Source organism: Microcebus murinus, chromosome 19 (genome assembly GCF_040939455.1).
Source record: "Microcebus murinus isolate Inina chromosome 19, M.murinus_Inina_mat1.0, whole genome shotgun sequence".
NCBI classification, from domain to species: Eukaryota; Metazoa; Chordata; class Mammalia; order Primates; family Cheirogaleidae; genus Microcebus; species Microcebus murinus.
In genome coordinates, this window is record NC_134122.1 from 19840414 (window position 1) to 19862683 (window position 22270).

Genomic DNA, 22270 nt, shown 5'->3' on the forward strand with positions numbered 1-22270 from the left:
CCAGGACAGTGATGCTAATATGCAATTCACAGCAGGGACCTAGTCTTCCATTTTAAGTAAAGTATTTAAGAAGCAATTTAGATTAAAAATTAGTAATAATAAATAGGTGGGCCTTACAAAATGGTGCAGTATTTGGCCTCGGCTGCTGGGAAACTGTGATCATACTTCCTGCCTCTGCGCCCTGCTCATGTCCTTCCCTGCGGACACGCCCTCCTCCCTCACCAGAGCCAACTAAGATGGCCCTTCGCCCATGAAACATTCTCTTCTACACCGGGTGCGAAGTGCTGCTGCTTCCCTCCTCTGCCACACCACGCAAAGCACCTCTTCACAGTCATGTGAGCCTGGCTGTTCTGTATGAGCCTGTGCCCTTGACCCTGCCAGAAATATTTTTCTACCCCAGAGAGTACCTGATGCTGGAAAACTTAGGGGCGAGGCAACGAGATATCAAAAACCTTCTCTCACTGCCTGAGTGAGGATCCTTCTTGGGCAGGAGCCGCCTTGTCCACCCAATGTGACATAGTGGCAAGTCCCACCTCCCCCTGAAAATGCCAATTCATATTTTCCACTGAAGAGGCCCCTCCTGGGTGTCACTCAGAGAAGTGTTCTCTGTGGGCAGATCAAAAGCATTCTGATGTACTGGACTTTCCAAATACCACGTCTGCATGAAGATGAGCCGACAGCCCTCTCTGCCCTTTCCCTTGTTGTCCAGGCTCATTTTCAGAAATATGAATGTTTTCATTGTATTTTCATTAAGAGAGAGAAAAACCAGCCACTTCCGACTGCTGCACTCACTTGCTGCAGACACCTCCCATTTACTTAGTCGCTCACCTTTTCTCAGTTCTTTCTCACCTTTTCCTTCCACGCAAGCCTCCTGCATCAGGGCCACAACCATGGTCTTGTCAATCACTGATGGTGTCAATGTTTCTAACAGAGGCCCCTGTGCCACAGCAGCACTTTCTTAACCACAAGCTAAGAATGAACTTCTCTTATGCTCAGTAACCCCGACACCGCAACTGGCCCCTTCTGGCAGCACAGGGCCATGGGGCCAGCAGCAGAGGCGTGGGTTCTGGCTCAGTCCTGCCCTCCCTCTCTGTGGGACCCTGCATGAGTCTCTCCCTCTTTCTCTCATCTCTGAAGGCTGCACACCATCTAACCTCCAGTCTCACACGAGTCTAGAACCCCCTTCCCTCCAGCGCTCCTGCTACAGCGACCCAGCCTCCCAATCCTGTGGCACCCTCCTGTGCAGGCCTTCCCTGACCAGTCTAGCCGGGGCTCCCAACTCTGTTCTCCCACACTGCTCAAGCACCTCCTTCCTCATCACATGTCATTCCAACTGCTCCGGTGATGGAGTCCAGCCAGTGATGTCTGCCTACCTAGCAGCCATTTCCCTCCAGAATAAGATCTATCCCTTTTTTTCATTTTTAATTGTCTTTCTCCTACATTTGTGGTTTTGGTGGGAGAATAATTCCAGGTACCCAAACCCAGAGAAACAGAAAGCAGGAAGCTGAGGGAGCCAGAGCTTAGGACAGCCAGGAGTAGACACCAAACATATGTCAGCCAACCTGTGCAAGGGACAAAAGGCTGGCTGGAGGTGGTTCCAGCTCAGGAGCTATAGAGGGAGGGTGTTTAGCCATGCAGTGGTGCTATGCTTCCTGCCCCTCGCCGCCAGTCAGCCCCGTTTCTCTCTCCTTGAGCTGGTCATTCCATATTGCTGACAAAGCATGTGTCCTGACACATTCCTTTCTAAATTGGCCAGAACTGGGGTCTCTTGCTTGAGCTAATGTTCACTGCTCTGCCCCCATTCCCTACCTGATCCTGGAGCTCATGGTACAGAAGCTTCAGTTTGCAAATCTGTAGGAATATACTGGGCCTAAGGCACATCTCTGGCTCCTTTTGGCCCCAATATTCTATGAGTCCATGGTCATGATAAAGTGTGTGAGATTAAGACAGTATCATGTGATTCTGAGGCAACCATTTCCAGTCTTACAAATACCACTTCAAGGGATTTAAGAGAGTTAATAACACTGCTCCTTTCTTCAGAACCCAGAGCCAATTGAGAAAAAAAGACACATGCTTTGATAAGTATCAAAATACCAGGTTTTTTGCAGGTAGAGCTGGGTCAGAGGCTGGTTCTCTGGACACACTGACCTACAGTCATCAATATGGGATGACCAGCTCAAGGTGGAAGAAACAGACTTTGGCCTTCCACAGCTGCCTCTTCTAGAGAAAGAGACACCCTAAACAGCACAACTAGCACCACGTTTGAACCAAGCAAGGTTGAACCTATGTATCTTAGGTTGCCACTTGGGTTTTCTCCACTTGTAAGAAGCAGGGTATATATGCATTTCCTATGGGCTGTGGTAAAGTAACTATTGTGAGGCTAAAGCAATGAGCCGGCTAACATGTGACTGTGAGTGACCTTATTATGCCAGCACTATTCATTAGCTTGGTTCATTTCATCCTTATAATAGCAATAACTCCATAAGGTGAGTGCTTAATATCGTCTTCATGTACATGAGGCTCGGAGAGGTTCAAGAAGTTGCTCAGAGTTTTCATAACTTGGAAATGGAGCCCATTGGAAATGGCCTCTGACTCCAGACCCCAAGCTCCTGGGCACTAAGCCACATAGCCTCTGCAGAGCAAACCTGAGGACATTCCCTATCCCAGACCCCACTATCTACACCCTCCTGTACATGGCCCCGTGGCTTCAGAGTCACCAAGAGGGGCCCAGCCAACATGGCAACACGGCAAGATGGAAAGCGCCAGGACAGCGGCTGATGAAGACACCAGAGGTGCAAAGAGGAGATGGGCCCAGCCAACGCCCATCATCCCCTCAGCCAGTCTCTGTGGGGTCAGCACACGTGGCCACAGGAGGAGCTGAGGAAAGGCAAAGTCCTGGGAGAGGACAGAACCATTCTTTAGCAGGAAATGCCTATCATTAGGGGCAATTAAAAATGAGCCTCTGGGCAGCAATGAATGAAACAGGACACTTCTCCTCTCAGGAGGAGGGGTTTTTCAACTCATGTTGAGAGACTTCTTTCTGGCTAAGACACTCTCTATATGTTTTCTCCTTTTCTTTTAAAATTAAATTTTACTTTAACTTTGCCAATGAACCTCTTCTTGCTAAATCAGGGACCTTGCTTCCCAGAGGCCACTGGACCCTAGGACTCGATATGCACTGAGTTAGGAAGTCTGTTGCCCTAATCTTTGGCCAGCAAATAGCTTTGTTCTAAACTAGGCACCAAAGATAGAAAATGCTATTTTTAGGCAGAGGAAATAACAGCAAAAAATAAGACCCCAGGGGCCCAAACCACCTGTGAGCCAACTTGCCCTTGACAGGCCTCTCAGATGAAGTGGGTAGGTGGCCCTGCTTAACACAGCGCTGAGGAGGGGGCAGGACAGGCCCTGAGCGAGCAGTACCCCCCTCCCCAGGCTGGGACACAGGACAGGCTGGCAGGCAGGACCCTGAGCCAGAGAGGTGTGTGAGGGATCATGGATTTTGCCTCTCAGCCTACAGCTCTTGTCAATTGCCTGGGGGAAAGATTTTTCTGGACCTTCAGACCTGCAGGTGCAAAGGCAAGAACTGCCAAGGACACCTCCCAAGCATGGCCAGTGAATAGTGCTGGGAAGGGCAGGGATGGAAGGAGAGCTAGCTTTCACTGGTAAATAACTGTTGGACAAATCATTCTCTGCATGGGTGCATCGATCCACCACATGCTACATGCAGTACTGCTCCCTATCTTCTCAAAAGACTGAAACAAGCTGGGAAGAATCACTGTCTTTGTTTTCCAAAAGAGGACACCAGGGTCAGAGAGGTGAAGGGCTTACTCAAGATGACAGGGCCAAAAGATGACAAGGTGCAGACCAGAGGCCAGATATCTATCCATCAGTTATATGCAGTAACAAAAGGACGTAAGCATTCAATAAAAAAAAAAATCATTACTTAGATATGCAATGATGTCTGCAAATTACTTCAAAATAATATAGGGGTAAATAGGCAGGAGTATAAAACAAGATTAACCATGAGTTTATCATCATTTGAACTGGGTGAGTCATTGCACTATTCTACTTTTCTCTGTTTGACTTTCTTCATAATAAAAGGTTAAAAAAATACTTTAGTGCTCAACAACCATATAACTTGACTCCTTAACCCTCAGGAGTCTGAATAAAAAAAAAAAAATGAGTGTCATCTGACAAGGTGGATTAGCTCAGGGCCCTGATGGCATAGACGAAATAGAATTTTAATAACATTTTAAAACGTATCGTTAATAACGTTTTGAAACCTAATGTTTTGAGATCTGTACACAGATCATTTTTTTAAATCAAGAGATCATTATAGTCAGAAAATTTACTCTTTAGTGTCACTCAAATGACAGAGCATGAAGCTTATTTTACCTGAAACTCATTTTACTTGGCACAGCCCTGCATCTTGGCCACATGCATTTAGGGCCCTAAAACCCATGACACCTGCTGTCCCTATATGCACAGTAAATCCCTACAGGACCTTACCCTGGCCAGAAAGCTACTGGTCAGTACTCCTGTCAGCAACAAAACAGTGCCAACGCCTTCATCATGGTAAAGTCCTGGATTGCAATGTGATTTATCACAGAAAACATAACTGCTTTCAGCAGAATTTTACTATTGATGCTGTCCATATACATTTCATTTTAATTGCACCCTTTGAAAACAGTAGTCCATCTATCCTTGAGATGAATGGTGGCTCAGTCCCCCACCTCCATCCACAGGAGCCCTTGTGGAGCAAAGGAAGGGCCTCTGCAGGGGACAAGGAGCTTTGCAGGGGACAGGAGAGGAGGCTTCCTGGCAGCCCAGCCCCTTGAAACCAGAGTAGCTCTGCCTTATCCCTGTTGTGTAAGTTTCCCCCTCCTCAGGCTACATTAGAGCAATGTTAAAAATGACAAATCTGATGCCTACAGATGCCAGACAGGAAGCATAGCTATGGATACCTGTGGGCACAGTGGGGAACAGAGAACACGCAACCATCAAAAAAGACAGGGCCACTCTGCTCCAGTCAAGTGCCCGGTGGCTGATCCTTGGATTTCATGAGAAATCTCTTGGTGGTAGTGTTTTCTGTTTATTTGTTTAACATGGTAATTAATTCTTAAAAATTAGAAACATTGGAAGGCAAACAAATCATGTCTGCACGCTAGATATCACTGACACTCTACCAGTTTCCAAATTCTGATATGGACTGGAACCTGCTGTAATGTGAGAGGGTGACTAATAGGGCCACTCTGTTCCCAGATCCACCAGATAAGAGGCTGTTGTTTCCCACACAGGCTGGACTGTGAACAACTCAAAGGAATGGACCATATTGCCAATGGCTGGATCATATATAAAAGCAGAACTCTGGGTCAGAGGAGAGGTAAGCAGAGACTGCAGTGATACCCTTTGAAGATGGAGGAAGGGACCCTAAGACAAGGAATACAGGAAGCTGAGGAAGGCAAGGAAACAGATTCTCCCCTCAGAACATTCAGAAGGAAGCAGCCATGCTAACACACTAACCTGAACCCACTGAAACTGATTTTGACTCCTGACCTCCAGAACCCTAAGAGAATAAATTTGTTTTCAGCCGTTAAAAAAAAAATAAATAAATAATAAAATAAAAGCAGAACTCTGACCCACAATCTACAGCAACCAGCCCAGAAAGCCAGCCTGTCTGTAAGTCAGACTTGCAGGAAGTCGGACCACTGTCCCTAGCAACCAGTCCAGAAAGCCAAAAATAACTCACCTCCAAAGGACCAGGATTTGATTTGATTAATTGATTTTATTAATCAAATAGTTTCCCTAATTTTTCTCCCTGTTTCCAACTGAGGACCAACCACAGAAAGCCAAATATGCCCCCCATCCAATCACATAGGACGCCTTGCCTCTGTAGCTGCCTCCAGCTTCCCAAGCCAGCAGCCTCCACTCAGGGCACACCTGAAGCACCCCCTCCTCCTCTGCCTGCCCGTGATTCTCTGCCAAACACAAGTGAGGGGCTGCCTGTTCCTGGTGGCTGCTCTCCATTTGTGCCCACACTTTCCAATGAGGGACTTGTTGAGTGCCCGTTCCCAGGAGGGGCTAGAATGGGTGCTGAATTGGAACCATAGCCCTGAGGGCCTGTCAGAGATGGCTCCAGTCAGCCACCTTCATGCCAGCTGCTTTCCCCATTCACTACAGCCCAGAGTAGGCTCCAACAGTCTCCCAATGTCCCCTCCAGCCCTCTCAACTGCTGTCCACACACAGGTGGCTGGAGCAGAGCCAGGTCCCAGTACCCAGCCTGGAAGCCATTTGCCTGGTGCGCCATGCCTAACCCATGCTCTGTGTGACGTCCCCTCCCGCCCTGCACTCCAATCATGCTGGCCTTTCTGTGGGTCCCTACACCAAGCTCCTGCCCATCTCAGCCCCTTCCCTGCATTTCTTTCCTCTTGTAAAGCTTCTCCTGCAGGGCTGCACCCTCACCACTCAGGCATCACCAAAACAGCACTTTTTTTTTTTTTGAGACACAGTCTCGCTCTGTTGCCTGGGCTAGAGTGCCGCGAGGCCAGGCTAGCTCACAGCAACCTCAAACTCTTGGGTTCAAGCAAGCCTGCTGCCTCAGCCTCCTGAGTAGCTGGGACTACAGGCATGCGCCACCATGGCCAGATAATTTTTTCTATATATATATTTTAGTTGTCCGGCTAATTTCTTTCTATTTTTAGTAGAGACGGGAGTCTCATTCTTGCTCAGGCTGGTCCTGAACTCCTGACCTTGAGCGATCTTCCAGCCTTGGCCTCCCAGAGTGCTAGGATTACAGTCAAGAGCCACCGCGCCCGGCCAAAACGGCACTTCTACAGAAAGGCCTGAGCACGAAGGCCTTGGCCAGAACCACACCCAGACATGTTGCATCTTTCGTTCCAGCATTCAGTGCACCAACCACTGCACTGTTTGTCTCCAAGTCCACTCATTGGCTTTCTCCCTCTCTATTCTTACCAGAATGCCAGCTCCTGGGGGCTAGGACTCTGCCTGTCCTGCTCACCATCATTCAGCTGACATTCTGCACACATCCATCAACCAACCGGGGAAGATGTGCAGTACCTGGGGTGACTATGCTTTCTGGATTTTCTGAGAAAATCCCAACAGCAGAATTCAGCCCTATGGTCTACACAATAATTCCTGTCACATTATCATTCCAACAAGACAGATCTTCTGATAGTCACTCCCCCAACCCCCAGGAGCTGGGATTAGATGACAAGGAGAGGGACAGCAAAGGAAAGAACAGGCAGTGAGCAAAATGTAGTGAACATGTACCAGCAAGTAGTCAATGCCAAGCACTGAACATAAATTCCTTTGTTTAATCCTCACAACTTTTCTATGAGGTAGATATGATTTCCCCCTCACCTAGAAAAGTATAAGAACATTTCCAAGTCCCTGGAAGAAGCAGGATTTGAAACCATGCCTTGAAAAATGGCTTCACTGTTCTGGCCAGTGGGGTCTGTGGTAATCCCACAGAAGAATTCATTCCCAGTTCTTCCACACTCTCACACATAACGTCCCTTGTGTCTGGGAACAAGTACAAAATGCATTCCCAAATGATGTACATGCTTAGGAAAGTGTGAAGTGCACAGACGTCCCAGCTGGCTCAGCAAATCTGCACTGGCCTGAACGGGCTGGTGTGGGGCTGTGTAGGCTGTGCTCCTGTGCTGCACGAAGTCATCAAGAGTGGTAGAGACCCGGAGACATTTAGTCCAGCAAAAGCCGGAGACATAAAAGCAACAATATTAGTTTCCTCGTGGTTAGAGAGCTCTTAAACCCATAGATTCCTAATTAAGTACATAACAACTGCCTGCTGTAAATTCTGTATGTTGAAAAATTCATTAAGTCACATGTTAGAAGTTACTTTTCATGCTAATTTTTTGCCACTTTTCAGTTATAGAAACAGACTTTATCTCCCTTGATTAACTGGAAAGGCAACCCAGCGCTGACAGTGGTAAGTTATTAACTGTTCATCATGGCCAAAGGGGAGAAATGTACAATGAAATCATTAAAAACAGAGGGAAAATTTACTTGGAGCCAGCTTCTAATTATCACTCAGTCTTGGAAAGAGAAAGTGCTTACAAATATGACTGCAGATACAGGATAGAATACTAAATTCAAATGTCAACATCACTGTGATTCACCATTAATGCATGTCACCTAATGATGTTCACAAGGCCTGAAACAGGCACAAAGACAATGACGCTAATGTAGTCATGTAAATCAGCATGTTAGCAACAAACTTGGGATGAAGGCAAATAAAAGGTTTGACAAGGCTGGGCGTGGTAGCTCACATCTGTAATCCTAGCACTCTGGGAAGCTGAGGCAGGTGGATCGTTTGAGCTCAGGTGTTCGAGACCAGCCTTAGCAAGAGCGAGACCCCGTCTCTACTAAAAATAGAAATTAGCTGGACAACTCTAAATATATATAGAAAAAAATTGGCTAGGCATGGTGGCACATGCCTGTAGTCTTAGCTACTTGGGAAGCGGAGGCAGAAGGATTGCTTGAGCCCAGGAGTTACAAGTTGCTGTGAGCTAGGCTGACGCCACAGCACTCTACTCAGAGTAACAGAGTAAGACTCTGTCTCAAAAAAAAAAAAAAAAAAAAAGGTTTGACAAAAACTGAAAATCTTTATCAAACTCCAATGTTCCTGTAATACTGTGTTCACTAATCTTTTTTTTTTTTTTTTTTTTGAGACAGAGTCTCACTCTCTTGTCTGACCTAGAGTGCAGTGGCATCATCCTAGCTCACAGCAACCTCAAACTCCTGGGCTCAAGTGATCATCCTGCCTCAGCCTCCCAAGTAGCTGGGACTACAGGTGAGCACCAGCACGCCCAGCTTATTCTACTTTTTGTAGAGACAGGGTCTCGCTGTTGCTCAGGCTGGTCTAGAATCCCTGGCCTCAAGCCATCCTCAGCTGCCTCAGCCTCAGCTGCCTTAACCTCCCAAAGTGCTAGTATTACAGGCGTGAGCCACTGTGCTGAGACATGATATTATTTTAGATACTAATTTCACCTGTTTCTTTTTACCACCAAGTTTTACTTATGTGGCTCACATTATTTTTCTATCAGTGCTGTTCTACAAAATAGGCAGCCTGTCATCTTTACAATTGCCATGTTCATAAGAGTCAATGAAAGACTGAGGAATTACTCCTAATTTAAGGAGCCTGAAGAGATATAACAACTAAATGTAACACACCACCCTAGTGTGGGTCCTTTACTAATAAAATCAGTATCGGGACAAATGGAGAAACTTGAATGGGGGTCTAGAGATTATAGTAGTGATATATCAGTGTTAATTTCCTGATTTTAATGGTGTTACTGTGGTTATTTAGGAGAATGCCCTTGCTAAAATGAAATATACCCTGCCGAATTTAGGGTGAAAGGACTTATTAAATAGGTAACTTAAATTGTAACTTACAACCGTAAGTAAATTGATAACTTACAAATGATTCAGGAGGAAAAATGGTACTGTTTTTACAACTTTTCTATAAATTTGGAATTATTTCAAAATAAAACATAAATTTAAAAAGCAACACTACAATCTTTAGGCAAGGAAGCCCCGCCCTGAACCTGGCACTGATTCAGAAGGCGTCATTTAGTAGTGGTGAGGGTCCAAAAACAGTGTAAGAACTGGCAGGGCAGCATACCAAACTTCTAGTAGCCTCTGCTTCCTGGTGTGTGAGATAAGGAGACCAGACCTGATGATTCCTTAAAAAGGCTCTGGTTGACCAACTTGTTCAACCAAAAACGGAAAGATCATCCCCCAAAACATCTTAACAAGGCAAATAACTCTGAGGGAATCGTCACCACACAACTGTGGGTCAAGGCAACTTTCTGCCTCTGCTCAGTAAACCCACCTAATAAATGAAATAAAGTTTCCAACCCAGAGTCACTCTCAGAATTAGGGGTGCCCTCAAGCCTCCTGCTGGGCAACCACACACAACTCACTACAGTGGGCAACACCACTTTACAACGAAATCAACAGGCTGGAGCACCTACTCCCCAAGGGGCCTTGGACCACGTGAGAAGGCTGCAGAGTTCAGGATTCCATGTTTGTTTTGTTTTTAGGAAACTGAACTAAAGACACTTTCCATAACTACTTACCAGCTTCTCCAGATAAGCTCTGGATATAGCAAACCAAGGAAACATTTCCCAGATGCTGCATGTATTTTCCTAGAGTTCCATGCAGATAACATGGGACCTTCCCAGACCAAGAAAATGAAACATATGAGAAAACCTGGTGATGTCCAAAGTGTCACCATTTATTGGGGACATACAGGCCACTATGCTCACGCCATACATTGCATTCCCCATCTTTACAAATAACTTTGAGTGACAGATATCTCCAGCTCCATTTTATAGCAGCTAGGGAAACTAAAGGTTACACAGCTACCACATAGCAAAGTGAGTTTAAATTCAGATCTTTTTTTAACAGCTTTGTTGAGGTATAACTTACATACAATAAACTGTACATATTTGAAGTGTATGATATTAATAAGTTATGATACATATACCCCCACAAAACCATCACATTAAAATAATAAACATGCCCATCACCCCCAAAAGTTTCCTTGTGCCTCTTTGTAATCCCTTTCTCTACCTTGCCTACCCCTCTCCCCCATCCTATACACCATCCCCATGCAACCACTGAACTACTTTCTGTCATTACAGCCAAGTATGCCTTGCCCAGAATTTCACACAGATGGATTCATACTCTCTTTTGCCTGGCTTCTTCCACTCAGCAAAATCATTTTGAAATTCATTCATATTCCAGCAGGTAGCAACAGTTCATTTCTTTATATTATGAAGTAATAATCCACTATATAGATATACCACAGTCTGGTCATCTGTTCACCTGCTGATAAACACAAAGGTTTACAGTTTGGGCCATTACAAGTAAAGCAAGTAAAGCTACTCTGAATATTTCTGTACAAGCCTTTGTATAGACATATATCTTCATCTCTCTCTCTCTTTTTTTTTTAGAGACAGGGTTTCATTATGTTTCCCAGGCTGGTCTTGAACTCCTCAGCTCAAGTGATCCTCCCACCTCAACCTCTCCAGTAGCTGGGAGTACAGGCACATACCAATACACCTCACCATATCTCGAGTAAATACGCAAGAAATGAATGACTGGATCATATGAAATTGCCATATTGTTTTCCTAAATGGCTGCACCATTTTACATTCCCAACAGTTGTATATGAGAGCTCCAGTTCCTCCATGTTCCCACCAACAACTGGTATGCACAGTCTTTTAATTTTAGCCATTCTAATACATATGCAGTGGTATCTCAATGTGGTTTTAGTTTGCATTTTCCTAATGCCTAATGATGATAAGCATCTTTTCATGTGCTCATTTGCCATAGGTATAACTTATGTGAAGTGTCTGTTCAAATCTTCTACCCATTTTTTATTGTGCTGTATGTTCTCTTATTGTTGAGCTGTGAGAATTCTCTATATATTCTGGATACAAGTCATTTATCAAATATATAATTTATAAATATTTTCTCCCAGTATTTTGCTTATCTTTTCATTCTCTAAACATATTTTAAAGAGTATAAGTTTTTAATTTTGTAAGTTTTTAATTTAGAAGTCCAATTTATCAATTTGTTCTCCTATGAATCATACTTTTGGTGTTAGATCCTTGAAATCTTTGCTTAAGGTTTTCACAAAGGTTTTCTCCTGTATTTTCTTCTATAAGTTTTATAGCTTTAGGTTTTGCATTTAGGTCTATGATTCATTTTGAGTTAATTTTTGTATTTGGTGAAAAGCATGGCTCAAGATTCATTTTTTGAATATGAATATCCAATTATTTCAGCACTAATTATGGAATTGACTTTGCATTTCTGTCAAAAAGCAGCTGCCATCTATGTGTGGGTCTATTTCTAAACTCTATTTTGTTCTGTTGATCTATATGTCTATCATTATACCAATACCATGCTGTCTTGACATTATATGGTAGCTATATCAGTCTTGAAATCAGGTAACGCTAGTTCTCCAAATTTAATGGTCTTTTTCAAAGTAGTCTTGGCTCTTCTAGGTCCTTTACATTTTCATGTGAATTTTATTTTTTATTTATTTATTTTTTTAATTTAATTTACTTTTATTTAGTACTTTGAGTTGCTGTTTCATCATGTGAATTTTAGAATCAGCTTGTCAGTTTCTACAAAAAGAGCTGCTGGGATCCGACTGGGATTGATCTGAACCTATAGGTCAATTTGAGGAAAACTGATATCATAACAATATTGAGTTTCCCAGCCCATGAACTTGGCATGTCTCACCATTTATTTAGATCTCCTTTGATTTCTCTCAACAATGTTTTATAGTTTTCAGTGTACAGGTCTTACACATTTTTTGTTAGATTTATCCCAAAGCATTGGAATAATTTGGATAAATAATATTTTTGATGCTATTATAAATGGTGACATTGTAAAAGTTCAATTTCTAATAATAATCTAGCATATCATTGCTAGCATATAGAAATATAATTGATATTTGGATACTGATCGTGTATCCTGCAACTTCACTAAACTCACTTATTAGTTCTAATAGCTTTTTTATAGATTCTATCAGATTTTCTACATGAGCTGTGTATAGTAAAAAGTAAAGCTTTATTTTTTTCTTTCTAATCCAGATGGTTTTTCTTTTTCCTGCCTGAGAGCACTGGCTAGAACAGAAGCAGTGAAAACAGACATTCTTGTCTTGCTCCTCATACTGGGGGATAAGAATTCAGTCTTTCACCATTAAATACAATATTAGTTGTAGGTTTTACAGAGATACCCTTTATCAAGTTAAGGAAGTTCCCTTCCTTTCCCACTTTGCTGAGGGTTTTTATCAGGAATGGATATTGCTTTTTTTTTTTTTTTTAACTCTGTGCAGACAGTTGCTGACTCCTCACTCATGCTCTCTAAGCCCTGATCTTCTACTGATCCTGTTTATACCCTGCTCCTTAGGATCCCTGCAGTTTTCTGTAAGAACCTTCTGAAAGAATTGTAGGACTCGTGTTGGAAAGATGACATGTATTACTCAGTGTCAAGAAGAAAAAAAAAAAATCCTCAATGACTATCTCTCAAAAGATCACTGTCCTTCACTGACTAATGCCCAGTGTTACATATTTTGTCCATATTTGAACAGCTTCAGTATATTGATCCCTGTTACATCACCTTGGCCAAGGGAATCTTCTGCTGCACCATGCCAGGGTAGACACTAGATTTTGTCAAATGCTTTTTATGTACTTATTAAGATGATCATGATTTTTCTTTTTTAGTTAATACGGTGAATTACTTTGATTGAGTTTCAAATACTAAACCAACCCTTCGTAATTGGGATAAACCCCACTTGGTCATGTTGTATCAGCCTTTTTAAATACCGTTAGATTAGATTTGCCAAAATTGGGTTTAGAATGTAAGCATTTATGTTTATGAGGAATCTTGGTCTGTGGTTTTCTTCTCTTACAATATATGTGTCTGGTTTTCATTTTAGAATGTAGGCTTCACAGAATGAGTTATAAAGTATTTTCTTCCATTTTCTGGAAGAGCTGGGTGGAAGTAGTATTAGTTCTTCCCTAAATGTTTGGTAGAAGCCATTTGGGCCTGGAACAGTCACTATTCCCAAGACCTATGACTATATGGCATTGTTCTCTCTAATCCTGTCAAGTGAGTTTTTCCCTGGCCTCCAGTAGTTCCCCTGCTATCGGTTCTCAGCTGGGTCCTTGAGTGGAGAGGCACACTGGAAATCTCACTTTTTCTCTGTGCATCTCTCTTCTGTATTATACTCAATTATAAGTATTCTGTCCTGCAAACTCTAGCTGCCTTAATCTCCTTGAATTCTCACCTCCATCTCAACTCAGGGAGTCTGCCTAGCTCAGCTTGGATTCCCCCTGTGCCATGGCCTAAAAACTCTCTCCAGGCCAGTGAGCTGGGCAACTGTAGTGCTCACTCCCATTGCTGCATGTGGTAGAAGAAAGAGGTTAATGGCACAGAATCCCTAAAACCTTTGGAATTTCCTAGGTGAGATGGGTGACAGGTAGGACAACTCTTCGCAGGCTCCTAGATAGCTTAGATTGGGGTCTGGTCACCAGAATGACCATGCCTTGATTAGAAGCTTGATGTTTTCAGTCCCCCCCACCCCCTCAATATCTGGGGAGATTAGAGGAACTAGAGACTGAATTAATCACCAATGGCCAATGATTTAATCAAATGTGCCCAGATAATGAAACCCTCATAAAAAAAAAAAAAAAAAAAACCCTAAATGAAAGTATTTGGAGATGCTGCTAAACACATTGAGGTGCTGGGAGAGTGGTACACCTAGAGGGGGCATGGAAGCTCCATGCCACCCCCTCCCCCCATACTGTGCCCTAGGCATACCTTCTATGTGGCTGTTCCTGAGTTGTATCCTTTATAAAAAATCAGTAAATGTAAAGTGCTTTCCTGAGTTCTGTGAGTCATTCTAGCAAATTATCAAACCTGAGAAGGGAGTTGTGGGAAGCCTTTGATTTATAGCCAGTTAGTCAAAGCTATAGGTGGCCCAGGACTTGCAACACAGTCTTATAGGACTGACCCCTTAACCTGTGGGATCTGATGCTAACTCCAGGTAGACAGTATCAGAATTGAACTGAATGACTGAACACCCAATCTGGAGAACTGGAGGAGTAGTGTTGGAAAAGATGACATGTATTCAGTGTCGAAAAGCAAAAAAAAAAAAAAAAAAAAATCCTCATTGACTATCTCTCAAGAGATAACTATCCTTCACTGACTAATGCCCAGTGTTTTATATTTTGTCCATATTTGGATTACTTCAGGGAGGAAGGTATATTGATCTCCATTACACCATCTTGGCCCAAAGTGGAAAACTCCAAACCCAAGTCTTCTTAACCACCAACCCCTCCCTTGGCCTCCCGTGCCTACTTGTATCAAGGGACCTTATACTTGAATCATCTGACTCCTTGTGAGAGCTGATGTGAAACAAAAACTTAATCTCTATGTCAGCAGTTCCTAGCACAGAGGCCAGGCTCACATGAGATTTTCAAGAAGCTTTGTTGGATAAATAAACACACAGTGTGGATACAAGCCCTGGCTCAAATCTGAGGTCCTTTAAGAACACAGGTCCCTAGTGCCGTTCTGAAAGGCTACACCCAAGGCTTTGCACTGGGACTTCAGAACAAAATCAAAATTCTTCACTAGCCAGGAGAACTAGAAAATTTGTTCCCTCCCCTGCTTTTTTTTTTTTTTAATTAATAAAATATTAAAACCTGCCGGGCCTTCCCAGCTGTGGTGGCGCACCACCAGCAGTGGAAATGCTGTTTCCCCTTAATGACCGTAAGGAGAGAGCCCTAACCAAAGCCCAAAATAAGAAGTGCTTTGATAAACTATACAAATACCCTGGGAAATGACAATCAGAATAACTTGTAGTTTCAATTACTCCTTTGTTTTCTAATTTTCTTAGAAGCTAAATATTTTTCTAGTTGGTACAAGGGGACTTTCCTGGCCATCTCTTCAAAAGATAGGAGATTGATAATATGGGGTCTTATAAGTATTTACTTAATTTTAGATAATTTCTATCATTCCTTTTTTTAAAATCTCTCTTATTAACAAAAATTCTCAGGAACAAATTTTTTGCTTTTATTTTAAATGAAGGATAGGAGAAAACAGACTACAGTTATACCCTATTTCAACCTAGCCATAACCATAGCTAGGTGCAAAGAAATGATATATTATAAAGTGTGAAGAATAAATCAATTCCCAGACACATCCTACAGGACTTTCCTAAATTAGATCACAATAATTTTAAAGGTCAAATAAAGGCAAAAACACTTTCATTCTTAATATTAAGGTATCATATGGCTCCCTGCAGTGAGCTATGAAACTTCCCCATCAACACTGAAGCTCACATTCAAGACTTATAGGAGGAACTAAAAGGGAAAACGAATAAATTGTCATGTTGACAAAAATTAAGATAAGCATTCTTTCACCCATCTCTGGAGGATACTGAGGGATAGGTTTAAACTCCTATTTATTTTTTATTTTCTTATCGTTTATTATTTTTTTGGTAGAGATAGAGTCTTGCTCCGTTGCCCAGATTGGTCTTGAACTCCTGGCCTCAAGTGATCCTCCCACTTCGACCTCCGAAAGTGCTGGGATTACAGGTGCAGGCCCAGCCCCTACTGTGCTTTTTAAAGAACAAGAGAAGCTGGCTTAACAGGTAAATTCCCTTTCAATAAAGAAGTCTGTCACCAAGATCCCTATCCACCATAGTTCAGGCAATTACAGCAGATGTATTTTCACCAGAGGACTAGTTCTCAAACAGAGCAATAATTATGTCACTACTTATTCCTTCAAATACTTGAAGAGGCTCTTCTGTCCACAGGAGTAAGTAAAAACCATTACTATAGTGCTCTGCATGATCTGCAAACCTACACACCAAAAGAACTTACCCTCTTCCCACAAGTTATATATTCTGGTCTAGGGTTTCCCAAGGTATGCTGTCAGTAGGGCAGTTAAATTTGGATACACAGAATTAAACATAGTTAAATAGGCTAGTTTGTTCCTGTGCCTCATCAAGCTTTCAGAACTCCCCATGGAATGCCTCAAGGGACCAGTGCTCTGGAGAACACACTTTAAGGGATGCTACTCTCTAGTCACGTCTAACTCTGCCTCTTCTCTATCTAATGTACCACATTCTTTCATTCTTCCTTCTTTTGCACATTTTGAAAGAATATTTTTCTCAGTACTCACTGTCTTCCCCTTCTTACTCCCATACACTCCTCTCCTCACCTCTGTGGGATCAGGCTCCTAACTCTTATCATGCTGCAGAAATTGCAGTGCTCTAAATCTGGCAGTTTCTTGTGTCCCTTTACCTGTACGTGGCACCCCACACACACCCCTTCTCACTCCTCTTGGCTTGGCTCAGCTAACCTCTTCATTATTTTTTCCATTTTTCTTCTGACAATTACAAATATCAAGAGAAAGACAAAAATGCAGAATAGAAACCAAACACATGCATTCCCATTAATCAGGAGTGACAACCATTAGACTATGCTAATAATGTCATGTTGTTATGCTAATAATGCCATGTTTGCTTCAAGTCTTTTCTTTATAAAAGAACAAAAACGAGATAAAGATGAAGTGTCCTTTGATTTCTGCTGACAACCCACTCTCACTCCTTCTCTCCCCAAAGGCAGGCACCTCACCAGTATGCTGTTTATCCTTCTCTCTCATTTCATGCTTGTATATGCAAATGCATTCCCAAGCAATAAAAATCATTATGTACTTTACAAAAAACACAATGACATCACACAGTAAGTATAACTTATCAGCTTTCTTTTTCTCTCAGAAAGATCTACTAAACAAAATCTACCCATACTGACACTCAACTCAACATAATCTGCCAATATTGATTCATCTGAGCTATCAACACTGTCCTATTGCTTCTGTTGCTACCTCCAGTTGCTGAGAACTTAGTACATGCCAGGCCTTGCTCGGAGTGCTTCACACATATTGTCTCATTTGCTCCTCCCAGTGACCCCCTGAGAAGATGCTCCAAATGCCTACAGCTGACATGGAGCAGGGACAGCACTGTCTCCAGGCTTGGCTAAATCTAAGGCTGCATCCTTAACCACTGCGCTAAGCTGCTGTGTTACCACCAATAGCCCACTGAGCATTTTCCCTGTGCCAGATGTTTTGTATGTATCATGTCTCTTAATTCTCTGAACCATATACTTACTTATGCATTAAGTACAATTACTAGCCCATTTTAGAGACAAGGACACTGAGGATGGAGTACGTGCTGGAGCCTTGGTGTCAACGACTACACAGTTTCAGAGTCTAAGTTTTTATCCACTGGGCTAAATGTCAGATTTACTTAGAAAAATAAATAACTAAACAAAAGTGGAAGACGAGATTAGACAGATGGGTTGATATAAGGCTGCAGAGAGACCTGGGTACTGGTTAACTTGTTCCACGCTATTATACCTATGTTGCTAGTCCCTGACCAACACAGTACCAGAGCATCCTGGGAATAAGGATACTTACGGTCATGGACTTTGTAGCAGTGCTTCTGCAAGCGCTTGACCTCCCATTCCTCCAGCACGCCGTGAGTCATCAGCAGCTGGAGGAATCGCCGATGGACATCAGTCATGATGCCCGCTGCTCTCCTGGTACTGCTATGCATGTATGAAGTAACTAAAAAAGAAGTAAGTGAAACCAGTTATTTCCAAACACACCAAAAACAATGTCTTAGGTCTTGTACTAATTTACGTGAATAAAAATTTGTGATCACTTTAAAAATTACGCTCATGTTAACTACTACAAAAGTGAAAAGAACACAAGTCAGAGTTGATACTGGGCAATGGTAAGAGGTGTGGATTCTGGAGCCAGAATGCTTGGGTTCAGAACCTGATCTACCACTTATGAGGTGTGGGAAACTTGGCAACTTAGGCTCCATGTGCTTCAGTTTCAGATCTGTAAAGTGGGAGTAATGACAGAATCATCCTCCACAGAACTGCTATGAGGATTAAATGAGTTAATACATGTAACAGTTCAGTAACACGGTAAGCACTAAATAAGTGTGAGCTATTTTTACTATTAGCCAATTCTGGGTCTGAACCTAGGCTCAGCCACTTACCAGATCTATGGTCTTGGAGAAATTTCGCCGCAGCCCCGTTTTCTCACTATAAAATTATAATAACATTCATTGCTTGGAGAACTGGTAGTAAACACTTAATAAATGTTTGTTTCCTTCTCTCCCCTAACCTCTAATAAAATAAGTGTCATGGTAGGACTGGAGGCTATTTTTAAAATCTGCTCTCTAATAAAATGGTATCTTTCCACAACCCACAAAGATCAGAGTTGATAAAAGTATTACACAAGCCCTGATCAAAATGTCTACTCCTGCCACAGCAGAGGGGCTAAAAATGTGGATTTGGAACTAAACAGGTGGCACTGAGAGTAGGAATTGCCAGATCTGTCCAATCTTAAGAATCACCTAACCCACATATTAAAAATACAGATTCCCAGACCCATTCCTACAATTTCCAATGGGGCCAAGAATTCTGAGATGATAACATTCACTTCAGATGATGCCATGATTTGACAAGAAATTCACTGTTCCCTTAGGGAAACATAGTGCAGAAACATTTTTGTATAACGTGCTCAGTCTCCCTAAGGTTCAGTCTTTTCATCTACAAAATGGGGATAATACTAGCTATCTTTTTTGTTGTTGTTTGTTTGTGTTTTTTTGAGACAGAGTCTCGCTTTGTTGCCCAGGCTAGAGTGAGTGCTGTGGCATCAGCCTAGCTCACAGCAACCTCAAACTCCTGGGCTCAAGCAATCCTGCTGCCTCAGCCTCCCGAGTAGCCAGGACTACAGGCTTGCGCCACCATGCCCAGCTAGTTTTTTCTATATATATTAGTTGGCCAATTAATTTCTATTTATAGTAGAGACAGGGTCTTGCTCTTACACAGACTGGTTTCGAACTCCTGAGCTCGAGCAATCTGCCTGCCTCAGCCTCCCAGAGTGCTAGGATTACAGGCGTGAGCCACCACGCCCAGTCAATAATAGCTATCTTAAAGGCATAAGATGAAGATTCAATGAGATAAGACTACCAAAGGCTCACTGAGAACTTGGAACATAATATACAAAAATGCTAGTTTTTGTTCTTTTTTAACAGCATCATCACCTGGACCTCAGAACTGAGAAGATGCACTATCTCATGACCAGTTTCTCCAACTGCCTGCTATTTATAGATAGATTTCCTTGAAAACATCTCACCAGAATCTTCACCTCAACAAATCCTAAATTAGACTCATCCTCCTCTTCATCCACCATCCTCAACCTTTTTCCTCCCCCAAGACCTTCTCGCTCTAAATCATCTGGTTTGTATGGTGCAGACAAACCACACACACCTGAGCATCAAACTCTGGTCCTACTCTCCCAAACCAACTAGTTGTCAAGTTTATTTCCTTTTTCTTCTTCTTTTTCTATTTTAGTATTTATATTCTTAACCTGCTAAGAGTTCCCATCCTAAAAGCTATATATGTATTCTCATGTAGCAAATTTGCATATCACCAGAAATCCACTATAAGGTATATATCTTACTGAAACTTCCACATTTGTCCCAGGAAACATGTTTATAGAAGTACCATGTATTAATAATAACAAAAGTCTGGCAATAGTATAAATGCATATCAACTGAAGAACTGCTACATAAAGCTATTATAATCATACTATGGAATTCAAAACAGCAATGAAGTAGAGCTAATCACATCAACACAATGCTTCTCAAAAACATGTTATCAATGCATACAAAAAGCAAGTCATACAAAATATATTTTAGGAGTCCATTTATATAAAATCCAAAACTCAGCAAAACCATACATTACATTCATTAGAGATAAATACATAAGACAGTAAAAATTACAACACAAAACAAGGGAATGAGTAACACAATTTTCAGGGCAGTGGTTATCTTTGGGGAGAGAAGAAAAGGATTCCATGGAGGCTTTGGCAATATGATAATGTTCTATTTTCTTAACTTGGTGGGTACACAGGTGTTCATTTTTGTTCTTCAAACTTACATTTGCATGCAATTTTACAGGTATGTTACATATAATAAAAAGATGTGAATATGTTAAATAACTGCCAAAATAAATGTTAATGAGAAGAATGAGGAATAGAACAGGATTAAATGCTATATAACTTGGGGAAAAGGGGGTAGGAAAGTGGGTGTCAGAAGAGATAAAGATAGATATGTTTGTTTATGCATATTATGTCAGCTGCCTCTATGAAGAGGAACTGAGGGTGGGGTAGTATTAGCCATGGATATGTATTGTCTACCTAAATAATTTTAACATAGAAAAGTTTGTGGAATGAGTAAATTTCAGCCATACCATTTGTGCAGTGTGCTAACAGCGCTAGGCCTTCATGGGCACAGCCTCATTTAATCCTCACCAGAGTAAGATGAGAAAAGCATTATTGATCCCATTATACAGATTAAAACTGAGGCTAAGAGGAAATGAAGTGACACACAAGAGTTAGTGACAAAGACAGAGGTGGCAAAACAGAAGCACAGTTCTTGCTCTCAAAGCACTCTCTGTCCAGGCAAGCGAGAAAAACGACTGAACAATAAAATAATGATCCAGGTCCCTTATCTGCATTTCTCAGATCTAAAAAGGTCTGAACACCAAAATTTTTTCTTAAGTTTGAAAACTTGACCTAAGTTTTGAGACTATTTATGGTTGTTATATATCCCCCATAGTGAAAATATGTATTTTTATATATTTCATATATTTAGCTGTGGAAAATAGTAACATTTGCTTACAAGACACTGCTCCAGATCCCGCTGAGGGCGTTAACACAACAGAACATACGTTCCATTTTACCTTTCCAAAATCCGACAAATCCTGGATTCTGAAAACATCTAGCCTCAGGGCTTTAAAATTAGGGGCTGTGGACTTACACAAAGTGAGAAGCTCTGCACACGAAACAGGGGAGCACAGAGGAAGTTGTGATTAATTGAGGGGGTGGGACAGCGAAGGCCGTACTTTCCACAGATGTAACGTTCTGAATACAATTTTGTATTTTGTTTTTTTCACCCATTACGACTAAAAAGTATTTCTTCACCTCATACTACGACTGCAAAATGCCTGTGGGTGTGTCTGCGTTCAGGGACTAGATCCCAGTCAACCTCCCTCCGCTGCCCCTCTCGGGCCTCAGATTCCCGTCAGTAAAGGAGAAGCCCCAAGCCCCCGGGGCCCCTAGCTCCACTGTCCGTCACAGCCCACGGCGGCTTGACGCCCACTGCCTCACTCGCCCTAGCCCACCTCTGTCCTCCCCTGGCCTTTCCTGAATTCCCTCTTCCGTCCCCGCCAGGCTAAGCGCGCCGCATTACCCACCACGGCGCTCAAACACAGCCCGGACCGTGCAGGCGCCTACGGTCGGAAGGCGGGTTCTTCTTCTTCGGGGCGGGGCGAAGGCAAATGCGGCGCTCCTATTGGTGATCTCCGGCAGATGCGTCCCGCCCGCGCGGTGACGCACTTCCGATCCTCCACCCCCTGGCGCTACCTAAGTGCTTCCGGCTCCGTGAGGTAGGTTGCGAATTGCACGGCTGCTTCCCGCCGTTTTTCAGTGCTAACCGAGCGGGGCTTCTGCTTGTCGCCCTCCGCCTCCCGCACTGCAGAGGCGCCCAAGACCCCAAGAGGAAGAAGAGCAGGCGTGCAAACTGGCTTTCCCTCAATGGCCAGGTGCCCCGGGCCTCAGT

At 42.7% G+C, this 22270-nt stretch overlaps 1 protein-coding gene across 3 annotated transcripts in view; it reads right to left on the reverse strand.

Annotated features, from left to right (window-relative positions):
* Positions 1-21987, reverse strand: part of NSMCE1 (NSE1 component of SMC5/6 complex) — a 32429-nt gene extending 10442 nt beyond the window's left edge. For 2 of the 3 annotated variants that reach the window (XM_075995197.1, XM_012780120.3), the window contains exons 1-3: positions 21906-21979; positions 18638-18683; positions 18046-18195 (exon numbers count right to left, since the gene is read on the reverse strand). In XM_075995197.1, coding sequence (XP_075851312.1) covers positions 18046-18184 — 139 coding nt within the window. In that variant the 5' untranslated portion in view covers positions 18185-18195; positions 18638-18683; positions 21906-21979. Of the gene's footprint in view, positions 1-18045; positions 18196-18637; positions 18684-21905 lie in introns of all 3 variants that reach the window. The other variant, XM_012780123.3, reaches the window with a different exon arrangement.
* Between the last annotated feature and the right edge of the window lie 283 nt (positions 21988-22270).